The following is a 19,489-nucleotide window of genomic DNA, read 5'->3' as shown; positions in this document are numbered from 1 at the left end:
ATACAATTCGTTTGACTGGAGCTGATACAGTATTAAGGCTTTTCACAAATATGATCTTAGTTATGATCATCACAGCAACCCTAAGAGATTAACAGGACAGCTGTTGTTAACTTTATTTTACATTTGGAGAAACTGAGGCTCAGAGAACTTATGTGACCATGCCACAGGTTGTATGCAGCAAGTGGCAGAGTCAGTTCACTGCTCATCCATTGGTCTTTCCATTAGATTTTGGGAAGATTTATTGCCTCGCCAGATAATGAGTCAGAAACTAAAGCTCCATTGAAATTGCTATGTATGATGATGTGTTGAGTCTAATAAACACACAATAAACTGGCATGTCCATATGGACATGTGGCTTCTGTGAGCTTTTCTTTTTATTTAATGGGCCTATATTTACTGCCCGTCTAATGCAGTTGTCTGTAAACAGCTTTGTATGCCTTTCCTCTTTCTATTTTCTTGCGTGTGTTCTTCTTCTTCTTCTTTTTTTTTTTTTTAAATTTTATTCATGAGAGACATGGGGAGAGAGGCAGAGACATAGACAGAGGGAGAAGCAGGCTCCCTGCAGGAAGCCGGATGTAAGACTCATCCCAGGACCTCAGGATCACGACCTGAGCCAAAGGCAGATGCTCAACCACTGAGCCACCCAGGTGTCTCTTGTATGTGTTCTTTCAAGAGTAAATTGATAGGTTTTTAGGAACGGAAGCAAAAAGGTAGAATGAAGTCTCCAAATATAGGTAAAGCCTCTGAAGTTCCCAGAATACACTGCGTTCAAAAAGGATTCTGGGGGCAGCCCGGGTGGCTCAGCAGTTTAGCGCTGCCTTCGGCCCAGGGCGTGATCCTGAAGATCCAGGATCGAGTCCCATGTCAGACTCCCTGCATGGAGCCTGTTTCTCCCTCTGCCTCTCTCTGTCTCTCTCTGTCTCTCATGAATAAATAAATAAAATCTTGGAAAAAAAAAAAAGAAAGTGTTTAAAAAAAAAAAAAAGGATCCTGTTATCACCAACATCAAACTAACACCCTCAAGTCATTAGGGAGAAAGATATTGTGTTGCTGCTACAGAGTTTGAATCTATTATTTTACTAATGTATCAGTTAGTAAGTTCTGCCAAATTTGCATACTGCCATTATTTTACTGCCTATAATGTAAAAAGACACACAGAAAATATTGTTAGGACTAAATGCAAAGATAGCAATAAGTCAACAAAGCAGGCAGTAAGAGATTTTTTTGGATGTAATTCCATTATTGATTAAGTCGTACATGTAAATCACAGACACATTTGCTATTGTTGTCCTAGGATCCAAGTAGATAATAATTAAAACTCCCTTGGGTGAGTTTCAGTGTTTTTTTGTTTGTTTGTTTTTGTTTTGTTTTGTTTTGTTTTCCTGCCACAGGTTTATTTGTACAAATAGCACAGGAGGACACCAGGCCCATGCAGACAGAAGCCCAGGGGTCATACCAGTCCTTCCGTCCTCACACTGGCAGGCAGAAGCCTCTACACTGGAGCCTTTGTGGGGGCCTGGGCACCTTTGGGAGCCTGCGCTGCAGGAGTAGAAACAGGAGTAGAAGCAGGAGCCGGAGCCGGAGCTGGGGTTGCAGCTTCAGCCTGGGCCTTGGTTTGATCCTTGGCCTTGGCCTTTGGCCGGCAGAGCCTGAGACCTTTGGCAATGCGGGCACGAGCATGTTTCCTGAGCTTGGGGTGAGCGATGTAGGCAAGTCGATTGAGCTTGCGGCTGCCGCCCTTTGGGATCTTGGGCTTAACCTCCTTGGGCTTGACAAGGGCCTTGATAGCCTCAGCACGCGCAGTCATGGCCTTGGCATTGTTGACCTGCATCTTCTTCAGGCCCTTCTTGTTGTGCTTCTTGGCAAAGTGCATGTTCCTCAGGAACTTGGGGTCTATCCCCTTAAGAGATTCGAATCTTTGTGACCGGGGTTTCTTGATGCCATTTCTGTGCCATTTTCGTGACTGGTTGTGCGTGGTGTGGTTCTTGGACTTGACCATGTCTGTACCAAAGCCCGCGGCTCCCCGAGCAGTTTCAGTGTTTTAATATTTAAAATGACCAGATTGCCTTAGCTGATCTGTAAAATCTTCTCTACCTGTAGCATCCTATAAATCTATGAATTATTATTCATTTATTGAGTCAACTAAAATTTTCTTATTCTTTCAGACTCTATCCCCTGCTGGAGAGAAATTCTGGTGACATTCATCTAAGCAACATTACATTTACTATAAAATTACATTACTATAAAAATATGAGGTGATCGTCAAGTGGTTTTTATGATAATTAAATAAAAGGCATCTGGAGTACTTTATTACTATGTCAATTGTCTCCAATATTTACTACTCAAGACTGAGAGTTATAAAGGGAAAGAAGTAGAAAATCATAATCTCTCAGGCAGTTTATAGCCAAAGGCAGTATAAATGTAAATTTTAATATTTTCCTCCTATTACCCCTTCTCAAAGAACAGAACACCATATGATAACATAATCTCAAATATAGCAAGATCCTGAGTAGAATAGTAGAAATATCAATTAAAGAATACAGTTTAAGGAGACCAGACACACAAAGATCTCGTTCAAAACTCTATGATTGGTGGGTACAGAGGAGAAAAGCAAATGCCTTCAAATTTTGAGTATAATAATTATGTTCTTAGATAAATGATGCCAAAAAAATGAAATACCAGAGACATCCCCTTCTGGCTATGTTGAGTAATTTGTAGCAGACCTACACTTCTGCTGAGAAGAGTTGGAAAAACAATGGATAATATCTATATATTTTAGAAAACACCTGTCTTGGTGCTAGCAGAGAGGAAGCAGGAAGGATTCGAGGGGGCCGAGTTGCCAGGAAAAGGAGGTCAGGAAGGTGAATTCAACATTCTTCAAGCTGTTTTTCCCCACGGGGCATTTGCCTCGTCAGTTTAGAAGTTAAACAGAGAAAGCAGCTAGCAAGAGGCTGAGAAGCCAACAGAATTCAGTGGGTTGGGAAGATAGTAACTGGAGTTCTGGGTTGCCAAGGCAGCCAGGGCTTCAGAGTCAAGTTTTGTGAGAAAAGAGAGGCACAGAAAAGTGAGCGCATCACTTGGCAATCTTCCCTTGAGTCATGTGCCAAAAGCTTAAGCTGTGGAGGGCAAGAGCCAAGAAGTCAAATGCAAAACAGAGTTTTTAGCAATCTCACCAGCTGAAGAGATAAAAATTAGTCTAGGAGATACTAAAGAGGAGGGCCCTCATTAAACGCCAGGGTTTGCTCTCAGAGAATATCCCCCCTAGGTGTAGGAGAGAACAAGATGTTGATCCAGCAAAGCAACACTTGCTCAAGTTGGGCTAGTTCTGATTGGGCTGAGGCGACCTGTTCTACTCAAGCTGGCTATTTGAGAAGAGATTAAATCCTCTCTGGGGAAAAACACATCATCACCAAGGATTCTATAATTTTTCATTCTCAATGTTCAGTAATCAATTAAAACACCAGATATTTCAAGAAACTGGGCCAAAGCGGGGGGAAAAACAGACTACAGGAACAGAAGCACAGGTGACCCAGCTATGGAGCTATCACACTTTTAAGGAGTGTAAAATAATATGCATAATAATTTAATAATACGACCATTTAGTATTATGGCCAAGAACTAGAAGATAAGATAAATTTCATCAAAGAATTTGAATCTCTTAAAGAGAAAGAAGTTGGGGACGAATGTGGAGCTTTGGCAATACCAGAGTAAGTTCCTCTGAAAGTGTTTCTCTATCAAAGCAAGGGGAATATTAAAAAAAAAAAAAAAAACCTGTCAAATCAATTTATTTAGAACTCTGGAAATTAACTAAAGGCATACAACAATCTAAGAGTTTTAATTCAAGAAAAATGATAATCTTGCTAAGAAAGGTAAATTTTTAGCCTGCCCTAATCCCATCTTCATTCTCCTACTCCAAGACAAACTTGAAAACCAGGATCTTTACAACTCAAGTATCTGTAAAAAGCAGTAGCCTACAGCAATTATGCAAGGAGCTGAACTGGTTTGGAGCTACCCCTAATCCTGTCCCCAGAAAATTGTCATTATTTGACCTATTTGACAAAGCATGGGCAACTTCCTTTCTTAAGGCTTCTCTTTATTTAATTTGACTGAGGTAGACCTCACTTTGTAGGAACAGCCTTATCTCAGGGCATTTGTCAAAAGCAATCAGGTAAATAATTGTTTAACACTGCAACTGCCTGAGGTGAAATTAACAATTGAAGCTAACAAAAGACTGACCAAAAATTTTTAAAGAAAAAAAAATAGGTCATGGGATGTGCACGGGTGAGGTTGGGGCGGGGCTTTGCAAAGCCTCAAAATACTCTTGGCAATCTTCATGGCTTCTGCTCTCATAGGATCCAGCAACCAGTTGGACACAACAGTGGCCAAGTTAAATGATGCACCCTTGTATCTATTCTGCCCCCTTCCTTGCTTTGGCTACCTTCAATCCACATTTCTGCTCCTTGGCACCACACCTCCAAAAATACTACCTGTATACAAACTTGTATCCTGGACGTCACTTTCTTGGGAATCCTGCCTGGCAGTTTCCTATACACCCACCAAGTAGAATCGTTTATAGTTCCCTGAAGCTGCCACCTAACTAAGTGGTTCCATACTTTGCATGTGCCATTCCCTTGTTCTGAAATGCTACCTCACCTTGCCATTCTTCTTGGTGAACTCTCACTCATCCTTCAAGATGCTCCCAAGGAGAGCTAGCTGCTTCTCTCTGTGTGGTTCCAACTTCTCTAGAACTTAACCCTTAATACTATACTTATTATAATTTGGGGGCAATTATTTGGTGCATAAGACATAGTAGATGCTCAGAAAATGGGAAATGGGGAATAAATCAAGATCATCTGGATTTGTGACTGCTCCCAGTTCTAAGATGTTTCTTTTTCTTTTTTAAAGATTTTACTTATTTATTCATGAGAGAAACAGAGAGACAGAGGCAGAGACACATGCAGAGGAAGAAGCAGGCTCCCTCCGGGGAGCCTAATGTGGGACTCGATCCCAGGACCCCGGGATCACACCCTGAGCTGAAAGCAGGTGTTCAACTGCATCCCATAAGATGTTTCATCTTATATACACGTAGCGTGTGACACTGATGGCTTGAACAAATAAACAAATGTTTTAAAGGGGCCTTTATTTGCTAATACTTTAATTTTTGAATGGGTGGTGCCTGTCATATTGTAATCTGAGAGCCAATATATCCACCTACTTATGTCTCAAGCCACTGGACTCCAGAGAAAGAAGCCACCCTTTCAGGCCTTAGGAACACACACTAGATGTGCAGGCTGCAGCCCTGGAGCTAAATTTACAACACTGGTTTGCTGCCATCAGAAATAGCTCAGAAAAGAATTTACTTTCTGCTAGATGCATTTCTATAGATGTCTAAAAATACCATCAGTTTGAATATAACCTTTCCAAGAGAAGATACCCTTCTTTGGCTGAAAGGTGTTGGGGTGAGATCATGCTGCTATGTGAAGAACTGGGCCTTTCACATAGAAGCTGTCACAGCTGTTCCAGGTCGTTTGCAGTGTGCTAGTATCACGAAGGCAGGGAAACTCTGGTGAGACAGTGTGGCCAGAATATGGCCAGTAGGGCCTGACATTCCTGAGATTCTGTCCTTACTCTACCTGTTACTACTCTGTGGCCATGGAAAAACACTTAAATTCTCCCAATTTTTGTTTTCTCATGTGAAAAACAGGCACTTCCACTTACTTTACAGATTGTGGTAAGGATGTGTTTACAAACTGAATACCCATGCCTCCCCCTCCCAAATTTATATGTTGAAATCCTATCCCCCAACATGATGATATTAGGAGGGGAGGCCTTGGGAGCTGATTGGGTCACAGAGGTGAACTCTCTTCAATGGGATTAGTACCTTTTAAAAAATTCATTCATTCATTCATTCATTCATTCATTCATTCATGAGAGACACAGAGAGAGGCAGAGACATAGGCAGAGAGAGAAGCAGGTTCCCTGTGGAGAGTCTGATGTGAGACTCGATCACACCCTGAGCTGAAAGCAGGTGTTCAACTGCATCCCATAAGATGTCTGCCATAAGGCACTCAACCACTGAGCCACCCAGGTGTCCTGCATTAGTACCCTTTTAAAAGAGAACCCAGAGAGCTCCTTTGCCCCTTCAGCCATGAGGAGACACAGTGACAAGGTGGCTGTCTATGAACAAGGAAGAAGGCTCTCACAAGACACCCAATCTGTGGGTGCCTTGATCTTGGACTTCCCAACCTCCAGAACTGAGAGAAAAAAATGTTTGTTGTTTACACCATCCAGTCTGTGGTACTTTCATTATAGCAGCTCAAATTGACTAAGACAAGATATAAAGTCCCCAGCATAGTGCCTGCACATGGTAAATGTTCCATAAATGATCACTAGCTAACATTATTTCCCTAGTAAAGCAATTGCTAAAGTAATTCTAAAACCAAATCATCTTTAATCCAATTCCATATATGTAGGTACCCATGGCAAAATTTGCTGCCTCGCCAGCATTACTGTAGATAGGAATAAAAAAGATATAACCTGTAAAAGATTTTCTTTAGTGAGAAAATTGAAAGGTGCCTTGAGAACTTTCTAAAAATTTGCATTGAAACAGGTAAGATAAAGAATGAAGAAGAAGGCAGACCCTGGAAGCAGTGTGCTGAAAAAAAAAAAATCAAAATTCTCTTGATTGTGCATCAGAGGATTTCATTTAATGAATAAAGCATTTACTGGGAGTGAATAGTGGGCACACAAAGATGTTTTTGCATTATCATCTTTGCAGAAACGTCCAACCAGCTGAAACATCCTTCAAAGTTTTCAGAGACAAAGCAAACACTATCATATCATATTTCTTAACACAAAGCCACACCCAGTTAACCAATGCATCCCCCATAAATCAGCAAAAAAGGTAAATAAAGGAGGAAAATTATGAGTAATTGAAGATCTACTGGATGTGCTTTTGCTAGGTTATCACGGATTTTGTGTGTGGAGGGAACGGGGTAGAATGCGGTATGCAAATTAAGCAATTTTGAATTATCTTATTAAAAAGTTGGGAGGGGCAGGACAGGGACCATTTTCTGGAAGAAGAGCTTACCTTGCTCCCTCAGGATTCAGCACACTATGCACTAACTCCAGGGAATTCTGTTATGTGTTGTACTGCATCCTTCTAAAATTCACACACTAAAGCCCTCACTCTGGTACTTCAGAATGTGACTGTATTTGCAGATAGCACTTTTAAAAAGGTAGTTAGGGGGCACCTGGGTGGCTCAGTGGTTGAGCGTCTGCCTTTGGCCCAGGGTGTGATGCTCGGGTCCTGGGATTGAGTCCCTCATTGGGCTCCCCACAGGGAACCTGCTTCTCCTTATGCCTGTGTCTCTGTCTCTCTCTGTGTGTCTCTCATGAATAAATGTTAGGGTGGGTCCTAATCCAATGACTAAAGCTCAGGACACAGACCACAAAGACCGAGGGCCAACCATGTGAGGCCACCACCGAAAGAAGGGCATCTGCAAGCTGAGCAGAGAAGCCTCAGAAACAAACCAATCCTCTCAACACCTTGAGCTTGGATTGGACTTCTAGCCTCCTGGATCATGAGAAAATAAATTTCTGTTGTTTAAGCTGCCCAGCAGTATTTGAGGTATTTTATTAAGGCAGCACTGGCAAGCTCATACTGAGTCCAAATACCCACTTCTGAAGTTATTTATGATCCACTTGGGAAGATAAAAGTGATATATGCATAGAAGGATTAGGTAAGTACCACTAGACTGGCATGAGGGTGACTGAGGTGGCAGCAACAGCCATGGCCACCAGTGAAAAGAGAGCCAAAGAAGGAGAGGTCATGGAGATAAGGAAGGGAGGGGTGGGGACACCTTTGTTGAGTCTCTACTTCCCACAGGCACTGCAGGAGCGGCTCCCGTACAATGTCATCAGTGATACTGGCCACTCTTCTCCGTCTCCTTTGCTGGTTCTTCCTTTTCTGACCTCTGAACTTTGGAGTGCTCCAAGGCTTATCCCTTGGTCCACTTTTGGGTCTACAAGACCTCCCTTGGAGATCTCACCTAGTTATATGGTTTTAAATATCATTCATATGCCAACAACTTCCAGCTTGGCCATTCTCCTGAACGCCCCCCCCCCCCCCCCCCCGGCCCCCGACTGTCCACTCGACACCCCTCCCCCCTTGAATATCTATTAAGAATCTCAAACCTGACATATTTAAAACTGAGCTTCTGATCTTCCCAATAAACTGCTCCACTCAATCTTTTCTATTTAGTTGTCCACAACTCATATTCTAGTTGCTCAGGTCAAAATCGTTGAAATCATTCTTGATTCCTCTCTTTCTCTTATATTTAATCTATCAAGAGATTCTGTTGCCTCTGCTTTCAAAATATATCCAGAATTTCACTCCTTCTTACCACCTGGACTGTCATTGGTAAATCCACCCTCACTTCAAATTCACCATCATCATTAGTTACCTGGATGCCTCGCCTTATCCCAACTGGGCTCTCTGATTTCACTCTTGTCCCATTTCCATTTTTTAGTCTTTTCTCAACAGAGCAGCCACAGTGATTCTCTCAAAATGGGGCCAGGCCACTTCTTCACTAAGCTCAATATTTTCCAGTGTCCTCCCATTTCAGGTAAATTAAAATCCAAAGTCTTTTTAACAAATGAAAAGGCCAGGACCTGGCCCACGATTATTTCTCTGATCTCACTTCCTAGTACTCCCTCCCCAACTCACTCTGTTTAGCAAAACCAGCCTTGTTGTCTGTGGGACACAATGAGCATGCTTTCACTTTAGGGGCTTCCCACTGGCTGCTCCCTCTGCTTGGGACACTTCTTCCCAGATACACACTAGAACAGCTACCCCAACTCTTTCCAGGTGACCTTCTCAATGAGCTCTGTTGTGCCTCTACTATTTAGATAAGCCAACTCCATTCACATCCTCCTCCTAATTTCCAAGCTCCTCTGCCCTACTCTATTTTTTTCTGTAGCAATTTATTACCTTCTAACCTATATAATTTATACTTCAGTATAGTCTTCATTGTCTGTTCTCCACCTGCTAGATTAGAAGGCCCTAGAGGGCAAATGATTGTTTTGTTTTGTTCATCTGTGTTTCCTAAGTATCTAAACTGGACTTGGCACATAGTAGATGCTCAATGAATATTTGTTGAGTGAAAGAACAAATGAATAATAGAGCATTAGAGCATTTATTATATACCAGGTCATATCCTAACTATGTTTTAGATTTTTTTAAAAAGATTTTATTTATTTATTCATGAGAGAGAGAGAGAGAGAGAGAGGGAGGGTGAGAGAGAGAGAGAGAGAGAGAGAGAGAGATAGAGGCAGAAACACAGGCAGAGGGAGGAGCAGGCTCCATGCAGGGAGCCTGACGTAGGACTCAACCCCGGGTCTCCAGAATCAGGCTCTGGGCTGAAGGTGGCACTAAACCACTGAGCCACCCAGGCTGCCCCTTATGTTTTAGATATTGTCTCACATATAACAAATGTCACCACAATCTATGATGTAGGTACTAATTATTCCACATACAGATAAGGAAATGACATTTAGAGATGTTCAAGGTGGAAGTGAGATTTGGACTGTAGCAGCAGTTGAGTCCCAAATCTCTCAATTTTTAAACTTAACCAGCCTATAAAGCAGGTAGATAGACAAGGGGCTATAATTATTCTTATATAATCTTTGAGATGACACAAATGAAATGAAGAGATTTTATGTAACTATCTCATGGCTTCATACATAGTGAGTGGGGTATAATTCCAAAGTTCATTGGTCTGTACCTCGTGGAAGTCTGGTGACCCTCCTTGCCCTTTTCAAAGACCCCTTTCCTCCACTGCTTATTATTTTTGCTTTGTGCTCTCTTCTATGTCCAAGACATTCCACAGCATGTTACCCTGAAAATTCCCCTGTGGCAATCTACCACAGCTTAGCTCTCTTTGAGAGTATCTCTTCTCAGATCTGCTACAACTAGCCTTCTTGGTGTCTCTGAGAAATGGAAGAAAAACTATCAACTCTCCTCCATCCAAGAAAAATGCACATAAATACAACATCGTGATTACAATGGACTCTAACTCAAACTGATTTGTTCCTGACCTTTCTCTACTCCTCTTATAATAAAAAGATACCTCCCTACTTCTAGGGGTTTTGCTAAATAAATGGCTAGTTATTTATATGTGTCAAGGAGGGCTTATAGCTCATTTATTCATTCCAAAGACATTTCTGAGCATCTTTAGTATACAAGGTACAAGATTAAGCCCTATGGGGATTCAAAACCAAGGTTGGTAGTACCTTGCCCTGAAGACATTATCAATCAGAGCCAATGAAACTCACTTTTTAAAATTTTTGTTTGAGTTACCTCTTTCCAGTCCATTTATTTATTTTTAATATTTTATTTATTTATTCATGAGAGACAGAGAGAGAGAGAGAGAGAGAGAGAGAAAGAAAAGGGCAGAGACACAGGCAGAGGGAGAAGCAGGCTCCATGCAGGGAACCTGATGTGGGACTTGATCCCAGGTCTCCAGGATCACACCCTGGGCTGAAGGTGGCACTAAACTGCTGAGCCATCAAGGCCGCCCTTTCCACTAGATTTAATAATGAAAGACCTACAGTTGCTACAGCCGTCTTGCTATCATGAGATGAGAGCCTATCTAAGATTAGAGTCAACCCCAAAAAACCAGAGCAGAGAGGTAGACAGGAGGGAAACTGGCTCCTGATCACACAGTTTTATCCTCTGCATCAAATTGTCCCTAAAGCTAGCCCTAAATGGATTTTGTCTGTTACAAAGGGCAACAAACTATTCCCAACCAAGACAGTATTAACATATAAGTCTTTCAATTATATTTTTAACCCCCTGGTCTTCCAGATACAGTCTCACATACTCTTAGAGACCCCTTAGAATCTTCTACTCAGTGCTGGAAGTGGGAATCTATTCTACTGGACCAATGCTGAATGTCTTTAACATCATGTCTATTGAAGCAACAGTGTTCCAGAATAAGCTCCCGAATGCAGAAGGAAAGAAAGAAAGGACAGTGGTAGAACCAACCTGCACATCTCCTTAATCAGGCAAGAGTGCATTAGTGCCTGAGGTCAAATGGACACTCATGGAAGGTGGATGGAATCAAGAGCTCTTGAAGGGACCCCAATCCAAAACTGCCAGGTAGAACCCAAAGAGAAAGTCTGTGTGAGTTGTAGCTTGCAGAGCAAGCACTAAGGGAAGAGAAGGTGGTCACGGGACATTAGCCAGAAAGTACACTGCCAGATATTGTAAGATGCAGTGCCCCAAAGAGCCAATATTTAGGTATCTGCTGTAACAGAGGATATTCAATAGTCAAGAGAGAATCTGAAATAGCACCCACTATTTTATTATTTTACTTTAAAAAAAAGATTTTGTTTATTTATTCATGAGAGACAGAGAGAGAGAGAGAGAGAGAGAGAGGCAGAGACACAGGCAGAGAGAGAAGCAGGTTCCTGGAGGGGAGCCTGATGTGGGACTCTATCCCAGGATCCCAGGATCACGCCCTGAGCCAAAGGTATCCCTAGCACCCACTATTTTAAAAGTTCTTTTCTTTCCATCTCTCTTCCACTTATCCTGAATAAAGATCATGAAATGAGGGGTGGAAGAGGAAGTCCAACAAAGGAAACAAAGGAATTTTCTTCCCTTTTATAATTCCCAAACTATGAGTTAGACCTCAGCCAAGGGAAAAAGAGTGACTCAATTGAACGAGAAACTGAAGATTCGATTTGGACTGGATTGTGTAACACACAGAAGTAGGTAACTGTTCTAATACCTCAACAGGACTGGGAAACTAAGGGATCGGGGGATGGAGAAAGGAGAATATTTTAGGGTACGTTTCAAGAGAGCGTCCAAAGAAAGAATAAAGCTGTTCCTGATGGTACCCCATCAAGTTTAGCCAAGTCACAAACAGGTTACACTGCAGGGTGCTCTCTGGTGTTATTCCATAGGCTTATCTTGAGGTAGGCCATAAGAAATAGCAGTAGCTAACTCACCTTTGTATTATTTATTTATCTAGAAAGGTTTATGTATTTATTTGAGAAAGAGAGAGAGTGTGTGAGCAGGGGGAGGGCTAGAGGGAGAGGGAAAGAGAGAGAGAGAGAAGGAGGGAGGGAGGGAGGGAGGGAGAGAGAGAGAGAGAGAGAGAGAGAGAAAAGCAGACTCCTTGCTGAGTGTGGAGCCCAATCTGGGGCTTGATCCCAGGACCCGAGATCACGACCTGAGCTGAAATCAACATCCAAAGCCCAACTGACTAAGTCTCCCAGGCGCCCCTCCCTTTGTATTTCCTATTATAATGGCTTCTTTGCTAGGACCCTTGAGAAAATATCTCTGCAAGCTTATGATCAGGCATTGTTCTGCTTCTCTGGACTGAACAGAGTGCACCCAATGGATACACTAAGCGAAATTAAGAGTGTCTGTGAGAAAGCTCTATTCTGTATGGAGTATATTACCACTGACATTGTTTACAACTGCTGCACATGGTGATAATAAATCAACATTTAATGTATTTCATTGTCCTTCATATATTTTCTGCAGAAAATGCACCCCCTTATTTTCTACACCCCTTGGTGGAGTGCTTCTTCACTTCTTTAGCCTAAGGACACAGTAAATCATGTTTTTCATCTTTGTTTCAGCTGCTAGAAAATGTAGAGTCAAGCTCGCACGCTAATGTTCCCTCCCTTGTCTGCCAGCACATTTTCCATTCGAGGCCTCAGTGCTGGCTCCAGCTTAGATCACTACTTTTTTTTTTTTTCCTTCATGCTGTCCCTCTCTCTTTTATTTTTAAACCCACTTCTAATTAAATTATTTTTGTGTGCATATCTTTGTAAGCCCATTTAAATCCTCTTTGCGCAAGATACATAAACAATGTATAAACAGAAAGAACAATCTTGAATGCACAAATTTGACGATCTATCCCAGGGGTGTAAAATCGCATGTGTAGCTCATTCTAGACCCAGGACATAAATTTGCGCCTTCCAAAGTCCAGTAAATGACCCCCTAGAAAGCTCGGTCAGGTTTCCTTAGCAAACAGTACCATGTGGCATAACTCACCTACCCCAGTAGTGTGATCTCCCTTTGGTCCCGTGTAGGAGGTGGGAGTTTCTCCTCTCCTCCTATGCCAGCTGCTCCGGTTTCTTCTCTCCTGAGTAAATGCACATTCATCTTGTTCAAAAGTACACTCTCCAGGTAAGGAAAGCCTCTCTGTAAGGAAACAGTAGGTGTTGTAATTGTTGAGGCCTTTTCAAAGAAAATGCATCCCGTGGCTTAGAAGAAGCCCACCCTGCATGTATGGATGTCACCTGGCCATACGCCTGAGCTTGAGCAGAGGCGGCCTCCCTACCCCCCAACTGGCCACCCACCTATGCCAACCTCTTGCCCCCAGCTAGAGCCTGGATTCTACTGTGGGTTCTGCCATAGCAGTGGAGACAAATCAGAAATCTAGATTCCAAGGTGTCGGGATAACTTCGAGAAAGAAACCTCCTCTGATTGGTGAGTTTATTTGCCTGAAGGAGCTTACAAAGCTCTGAAAATTGGAGGGAAATTGCCTTTATGGAAATATGGAAAATAATAAAATTGCCTAGAATAGGTTTCTTCAGAAATCCAGGATAAGTGAAGGAAATCCTTAGAACAACTCTATAGTTGCCTGGAGGGAAGCAGAGAACATGCAAAGGCTCACTGTGCTTCTGGAGACACAGTTTAACATGCGTGGAGCAAGTGAGCGACTTTCTCTGAGCTTCAGTATTCTCACCTACTTCACGGGACTGTGTTCAGTGAGATGATGCACATAAAATATTTAGAACATGAAGTTCTCAATAAATAGTAGCTAAATAAATATTAGGGCTTGGTGTTGTGTCACCTGGAGCCTTATTTTCCATTTCCAAAAACAAGTATTTATGTCTTTGGATGATGATTCTTAAAATTAGAATGGTGCCACCTCCCACTTACTGGAAACTTCTTTGCCTGAACATGGTTGTACCTTTCTGCATTGAGATTCTTAGCAAATTTCTCTAATCTACCACCTGTTTTTATTACATCTCTTGCATAATAATTATTTTACTCCATTTTATTTAATATACGGTACAAGCTATGCCTCGAGTGTAGAGATTTTTTTTTATCTTTCTTTTCTTTGCGTTATCCTTGCAGTGCCTCACAAATCAAGAGGCTAAAAACAAATTATCTTTTAATTAGATAAACAAGGAGATGATCCTGCAGTGCCACACTGATACCACAATCTGCCTGTTTGTTAGAGAAATAGATACACCTATGGTTTAGGATGCAGTGGTAATCAGTAGATACAGGCTGAGGTATGCACCATTATCTCATTAGACATAGTGTCCGACACATGGCCACCATCTTTATTTTGTCCCTGTCATCCATGCTTGGTCCACTGTTCCACTGTCATTTAATTCACTTAGAAAATATTTCATTTCAGTATCATTTAAAAATTACATGCTTACAGGCTCCACACTGGGTGTGGCACCTGCCTAAGATTCTCTCTCTCCCTCTACCCTGCACTACCTCTCTAAAAAAAAAGGAAAAAGAAAAATAAAGAAAAATTACATTTTAGTATAGTATCTGTATAATAATGATTTCATCAATATCACTTGAAAATCTACATTCACGTAAGACAACATTAAAAATGCCAGGTCCCGCATGCGAGGGCATGTATAGGTATTATTCCCACTGTTCAGGTAGGTATTACTATTACTACTTTTCTTATAGATGAGGACATAGAAGTCAAGTCACATGTACAAAGTCATACATTGTATACAAATCATCATTTCTAAATTCTAAAACTTACTACACAGATCTGGACAGAGGCACTTCTGCAAGAAAACAACAACAACAACAACAAACCCACAAAAGCTAGCCCCAGATTAAATGTATTTCGTGTATTCTTAGAGAAACAGGATGTGCTGGCACAGGCCTGGGAGACAAAAGGCGCTTGAAACCTTGGCTGTCTTACCTGGAGATGAGCAGCTTCCCAATTCTATTGTAATGTCGTCCAGGGCTACCAGTCCACAGTCCCAAAAACTTTTGCATAGGCTCATGAAAACCACCTACAATTCCGAGAAAGAAAACTATGAATTCCGTTAGCTGCAAATTAGAAATTCTTACAACTTGGGATTTACTTAGTCCAAAGCATGCATAAGCAAACCACAGAGCCCTCTTCCTTGTCCACATGAACTATAGGTCCTAGTGGCATGAGTTACAGCAAGTCATTTATACGTGACCCTGAAACTACTTCTATTCTTTTTTTTAAGCACAGTTAAGCTCATAATGATATGCTGTGTATATTAATGCTGGAATTAGTTCACATTCTTCAGAGAATTGAAGGAGGAAGGCAAGAGGTTAACCACCTGGCAGAGGAAAACCTGTCAGGTTTTAAATATTTTCCCCCAGATAATCCACAAAGTGCATACGGGTTGATGGAATGCCAAGCATTTTTACAAAACATTTCCAGTACAAACAGCATTGATTTTTTGGAAATGAATTTCTGGCAATGTGCTTCATTCATATTGTGAACAAAGTCCCAGTGATTTGCCATCTGGAGATTCATGTTCCATTTCCGAAGAAAAGATATATGTCCCTTGATAATATCACTAATAAAAGCCCTAAATGCAGTTATTTTATCAAGCCAAACATTTTTATTCTTCTATGTGAAAGAAAAACAGATCCATACTATAAATTATTAAATTCATTGTGCCATAGAAAGGGGGGTGGGGAGGAAGAGAAGTTTTGCATATCTTTCCAGTAGACTAATTTTATTTTATTTTATTTTTAAGATTTTATTTATTTATTCATGAGAGACACAGAGACACAGGCAGAAGGAGAAGCAGGCTCCATGCAGGGAGCCTGATGCGAAACTCGATCCCAGAACTCTAGAATCACGCCCTGGGCCAAAGGCAGGCGCTAAACCACTGAGCCACCCTGGGATCCCCCCATTAGACCGATTTTAATGTCTCCTTTTCATATACAAGATGAGCAAAGAGTACTTTTCAAAACATTTATATTAGATTTTCACTGTACTTTGTGGTTTATAAAGCTGCTTTGCATGTGTAACCTAAGGTATAATGAGCATGAAGTCATTCAGTTCATGTGCAATCCCTCAAACACAAATATTAATTCAAACAAAGACAAAGAGATATAACAGAAACTAAATCTCAAATTAGGAATAATGAGAATATTTGATTTTTTTTTTTTTAGATTCTAATATTATGTTGTGTCTTCAACCTACCTGTGTTACCAGCAGGATCTATTTGCTCTTTGAGGATGGGAACCATTAGCATACAAAATTTGTTTCAAAAGAAATTTAAAAATGATGTGACAGTTTACCATTATGCAAAGTATAAAATGTCTTAAACCAACATCTTCAGAATAATTACTAATTATAAGATGTGTAAAAGTTTACTTGGACCATATTAGGCTGCTTTAAATTAGAATAGTTTAGAGATGTAACAATATATAACTACACATATATATTTATAAGGGACAAGATAAAGGGGGTATTTTGTTTTATCTCTGTTAATTTTCTAATTTTTAGAGATTATAGAGATTATCAACAGGTTTTTGTTTTTTTTTTTTAAGGTTTTATTTATTTAGGGCAGCCCCGGTGGCTCAGTGGTTTAGCACCGCCTTCAGCCCAGGGTGTGATCCTGGAGACCTGGGATCGGGTCCTGCGTCGGGCTCCCTGCATGGAGCCTGCTTCTGCCTGTGTCTGTGCCTCTCTCTGTGTATGTCTCTCATGAATAAATAAATGAAATCTTAAAAAAAAAGTTTTATTTATTTATTTGAGAGCAAGCATGAGCACAGGGGTGGGGCAGAGGGAGAGAGAGAAGCAGACTCCTCGCTGAGCAGGAAGCCCAAGGCTGGGCTGGATCCCACCAGCCCTCCCGGGATCATGACCTGAGCCAAAGGCAGTTGCTCAACCAACTGAGCCACCCAGGAGTCCCTATCAGCAGGGTGTTCTACTTGCAGGATTTTTGCCTAGGAACTTATTCCCCATTTGCAAACCAAAGCTCTATGTCATCAGCATTGAATGCAGTTGTATTTTATCAGCAATGTTTATTGTTATGGGGGAAGGATTGTAAATCTGTCTCCTAATTTATTGAATAAATCGTGCTGCAGAGAGAAAAAGTCCTGGCTCTCCTTCCTTTTGGTAATTTTCAAGTCTATTTTTCACCTAAATAGTGAAAATGTACTTTTTCCAAAATGAATCTGGGGTGGATTCACCATGTAAACCATTACCTAAATAGGACTCAATCATTTGGCATGTAAATGGATTCTAAGAAGGAGAAATAGTAATGTGCTCTCATGTGTTTACTATAGCATTATTTTATGATGACCATAAAACCAAACGCAAGCAATAAAATAAGCCAGCAAGCCAACAAATGAAACAATCCAAAATTTCACAAAAATACAGGAAGTGAATAAACTACGGTACCACAAATTAAGAAATAGGAAAACATTAACTCTGATTGCTTGTGAATATTATTCAGTAGTATGAAAGTCTATTTCTCTCATAATGAAAAAAAAGCTGGTTATAAAAGATAAAGTTAAACAAAATAAGATAAATTATACTGAACTCATCTAAAAGTACATAGAAAAAAAGCCTTGAAAATTTATCAAATTTGGAACAATTATGTTAGGCCCATGAAATTATATGAGGGTTAAACAGAATTTCCTCCTATTTTCCAACTATTTTTTTTAATTTTGTTATATTTACAACTGAGAAAAAAAAAGAAAAAAGAATCAGGACATCTATAATTAAGATGTGGAATGAGCTAGTGTTTCCTAGATGGGCATTGTTTATTATAGTAGCCACGAGGACATGTGGCTATTTAAGAAGTAAAAATAAAAAATTCATTTCTTCAGGCACACGGGCCACATTTCAAGTGCCCAATAGTTACATATAGTTAGTGGTCAAGTGAATTGGACACAGCAGATATACAGCATTTCCTCATTGCAGAAATTCCAATGCATAGAACTTCCTGGCTCCTTTTGAGAATTCCAAACAATTTGTGAACGGCCACAGTGGGTTAGGTGAAATGCTAAAGCTGTTCTGGACAAGACTAGGCCACTGGGTTGTTCCTATCTTAGAACTCTTTCTGCACTGAGAATACCAGCCAGACCACATGTTGTTCTGTCTTATAAAAGATCCACAGTCAGTTAGCTATGAACTAAGATTCAAACTACGGCCTCAAACCTCAAATCTGTTTGGCACTTGCCTATCAGCATTCCAACACACAAAAGAAACATGACAAGATCAGTTTGTTTGGTGGAACACACAAGATTTTCCACTGTGCTATTAATAATGCTGATAATGTCAGCTCCTATTCTTGGGCCACCATCTTACATTTTGAGGGCTACTTGAAGTGGAAAGGTTACTTTAGGGTAGTTGTGCCTGGGCCAGCTAATGACCAAGCCGGGTTGAGACAGGAAAAAGGGAAAGCCAAACATCCTGGTCTGTTCTTCAGAACCCTGTCCCTAAGTCCAGTTAAGAATGTGACAAGAAGGGAACTGGTCATAGGCTAAATTCTTGAGGGATTAACTTCTTGCTTATTTGTAGATCTTTTTAAAAAGAGTGTTTATTTCATTTTAGGTGGTATTTCAAAGCTAGTGGAATACCTCCATAGACTGGGAAAAAAATTCCTAGGCAACCTGAATATATATTTCACATCTTGCAATGCATCAGAATGTCCTCCACAACAAATGATTATCACTAACAATTATAAACACCAAAATATCAGTAGTGCTGAGATTGGAACACTGTGCTGTAGATAAATGAGCACGTGCAATGCCTCTTTTAAGTATGATAAAATGTTAAGTAATATTGTCGATCCTTACTTGACTGTATTTAAAATTATTTGTTTGCAAATACGTTTACGTAGCTCTCCAGTTACTGCCTATTTGTGCTGCCAAAATTAGTCTAGGTAGGGCTCCTCTGCAAGGAATATTCTCTATCAAAACAAAAATTGCAAAGTATCACAAGCACCTAAGGACTGGGACCTTTAAATACACTGAAACAACGTGATCTATGCAGATCTCATTTGCCCTTAAGTTTTAGGAGATTTGCACAAAAACAGGAGCACCTGTCTAAGGGATATATTATTTCACTTTGTTCCTCGTCATCTCTTCAAATACACTAATATACACTCTCTGATGCATTGCAGGATGTTAAGCAGCAACGCTGGTCTCTACCCACTAGATAACAGTATCACCCCCAAGTTGAGACAATCAAAAATAGATGGAGACATTGCCAAATGTCCCTTGAGGGGCAAAGTTACCTCTCAACCAGAGGTACCTCTACCTATGGTGGGTGGGGGGTGGTAAAACACTGCTGGGTGGATGATAAAACCTCACTTTATTCTTCCCAATCAGCACAGGACAGTTGTTGATGTTTTATAAGCAGACTAGATGGAGTTAGTTTTCTCTTCCTCTCTTTGTCACTGGGAGATGGTTCTAACAAGC

General features: G+C 40.8%; 1 protein-coding gene and 1 pseudogene across 2 annotated transcripts in view; both read right to left on the bottom strand.

Moving 5' to 3' along the window:
- The window catches only part of MAMDC2 (MAM domain containing 2), a 146,313-nt gene that overhangs the window by 15,699 nt on the left and 111,125 nt on the right, over window positions 1-19,489 (bottom strand). Inside the window, exons 10-11 of one of the 2 annotated variants that reach the window (XR_012002319.1) lie at window positions 14,985-15,078; window positions 13,074-13,219 (exon numbers count right to left, since the gene is read on the bottom strand). Coding sequence is in view for 1 of the 2 variants with exons in the window: in XM_072762360.1 (XP_072618461.1) it covers window positions 13,070-13,219; window positions 14,985-15,078 (244 nt within the window). In the remaining variant the exon portion in view is untranslated. Of the gene's footprint in view, window positions 1-13,069; window positions 13,220-14,984; window positions 15,079-19,489 lie in introns of both variants that reach the window. The other variant, XM_072762360.1, reaches the window with a different exon arrangement.
- LOC112922117 (large ribosomal subunit protein eL29 pseudogene) lies at window positions 1,347-6,088 on the bottom strand (annotated as a pseudogene).

This window comes from Vulpes vulpes, chromosome 1 (assembly GCF_048418805.1).
Source record: "Vulpes vulpes isolate BD-2025 chromosome 1, VulVul3, whole genome shotgun sequence".
In the NCBI taxonomy this organism is placed as follows: Eukaryota; Metazoa; Chordata; class Mammalia; order Carnivora; family Canidae; genus Vulpes; species Vulpes vulpes.
Note: the sequence above shows the minus strand (reverse complement) of the source record. Positions and strands in the feature narration are given on the sequence as shown.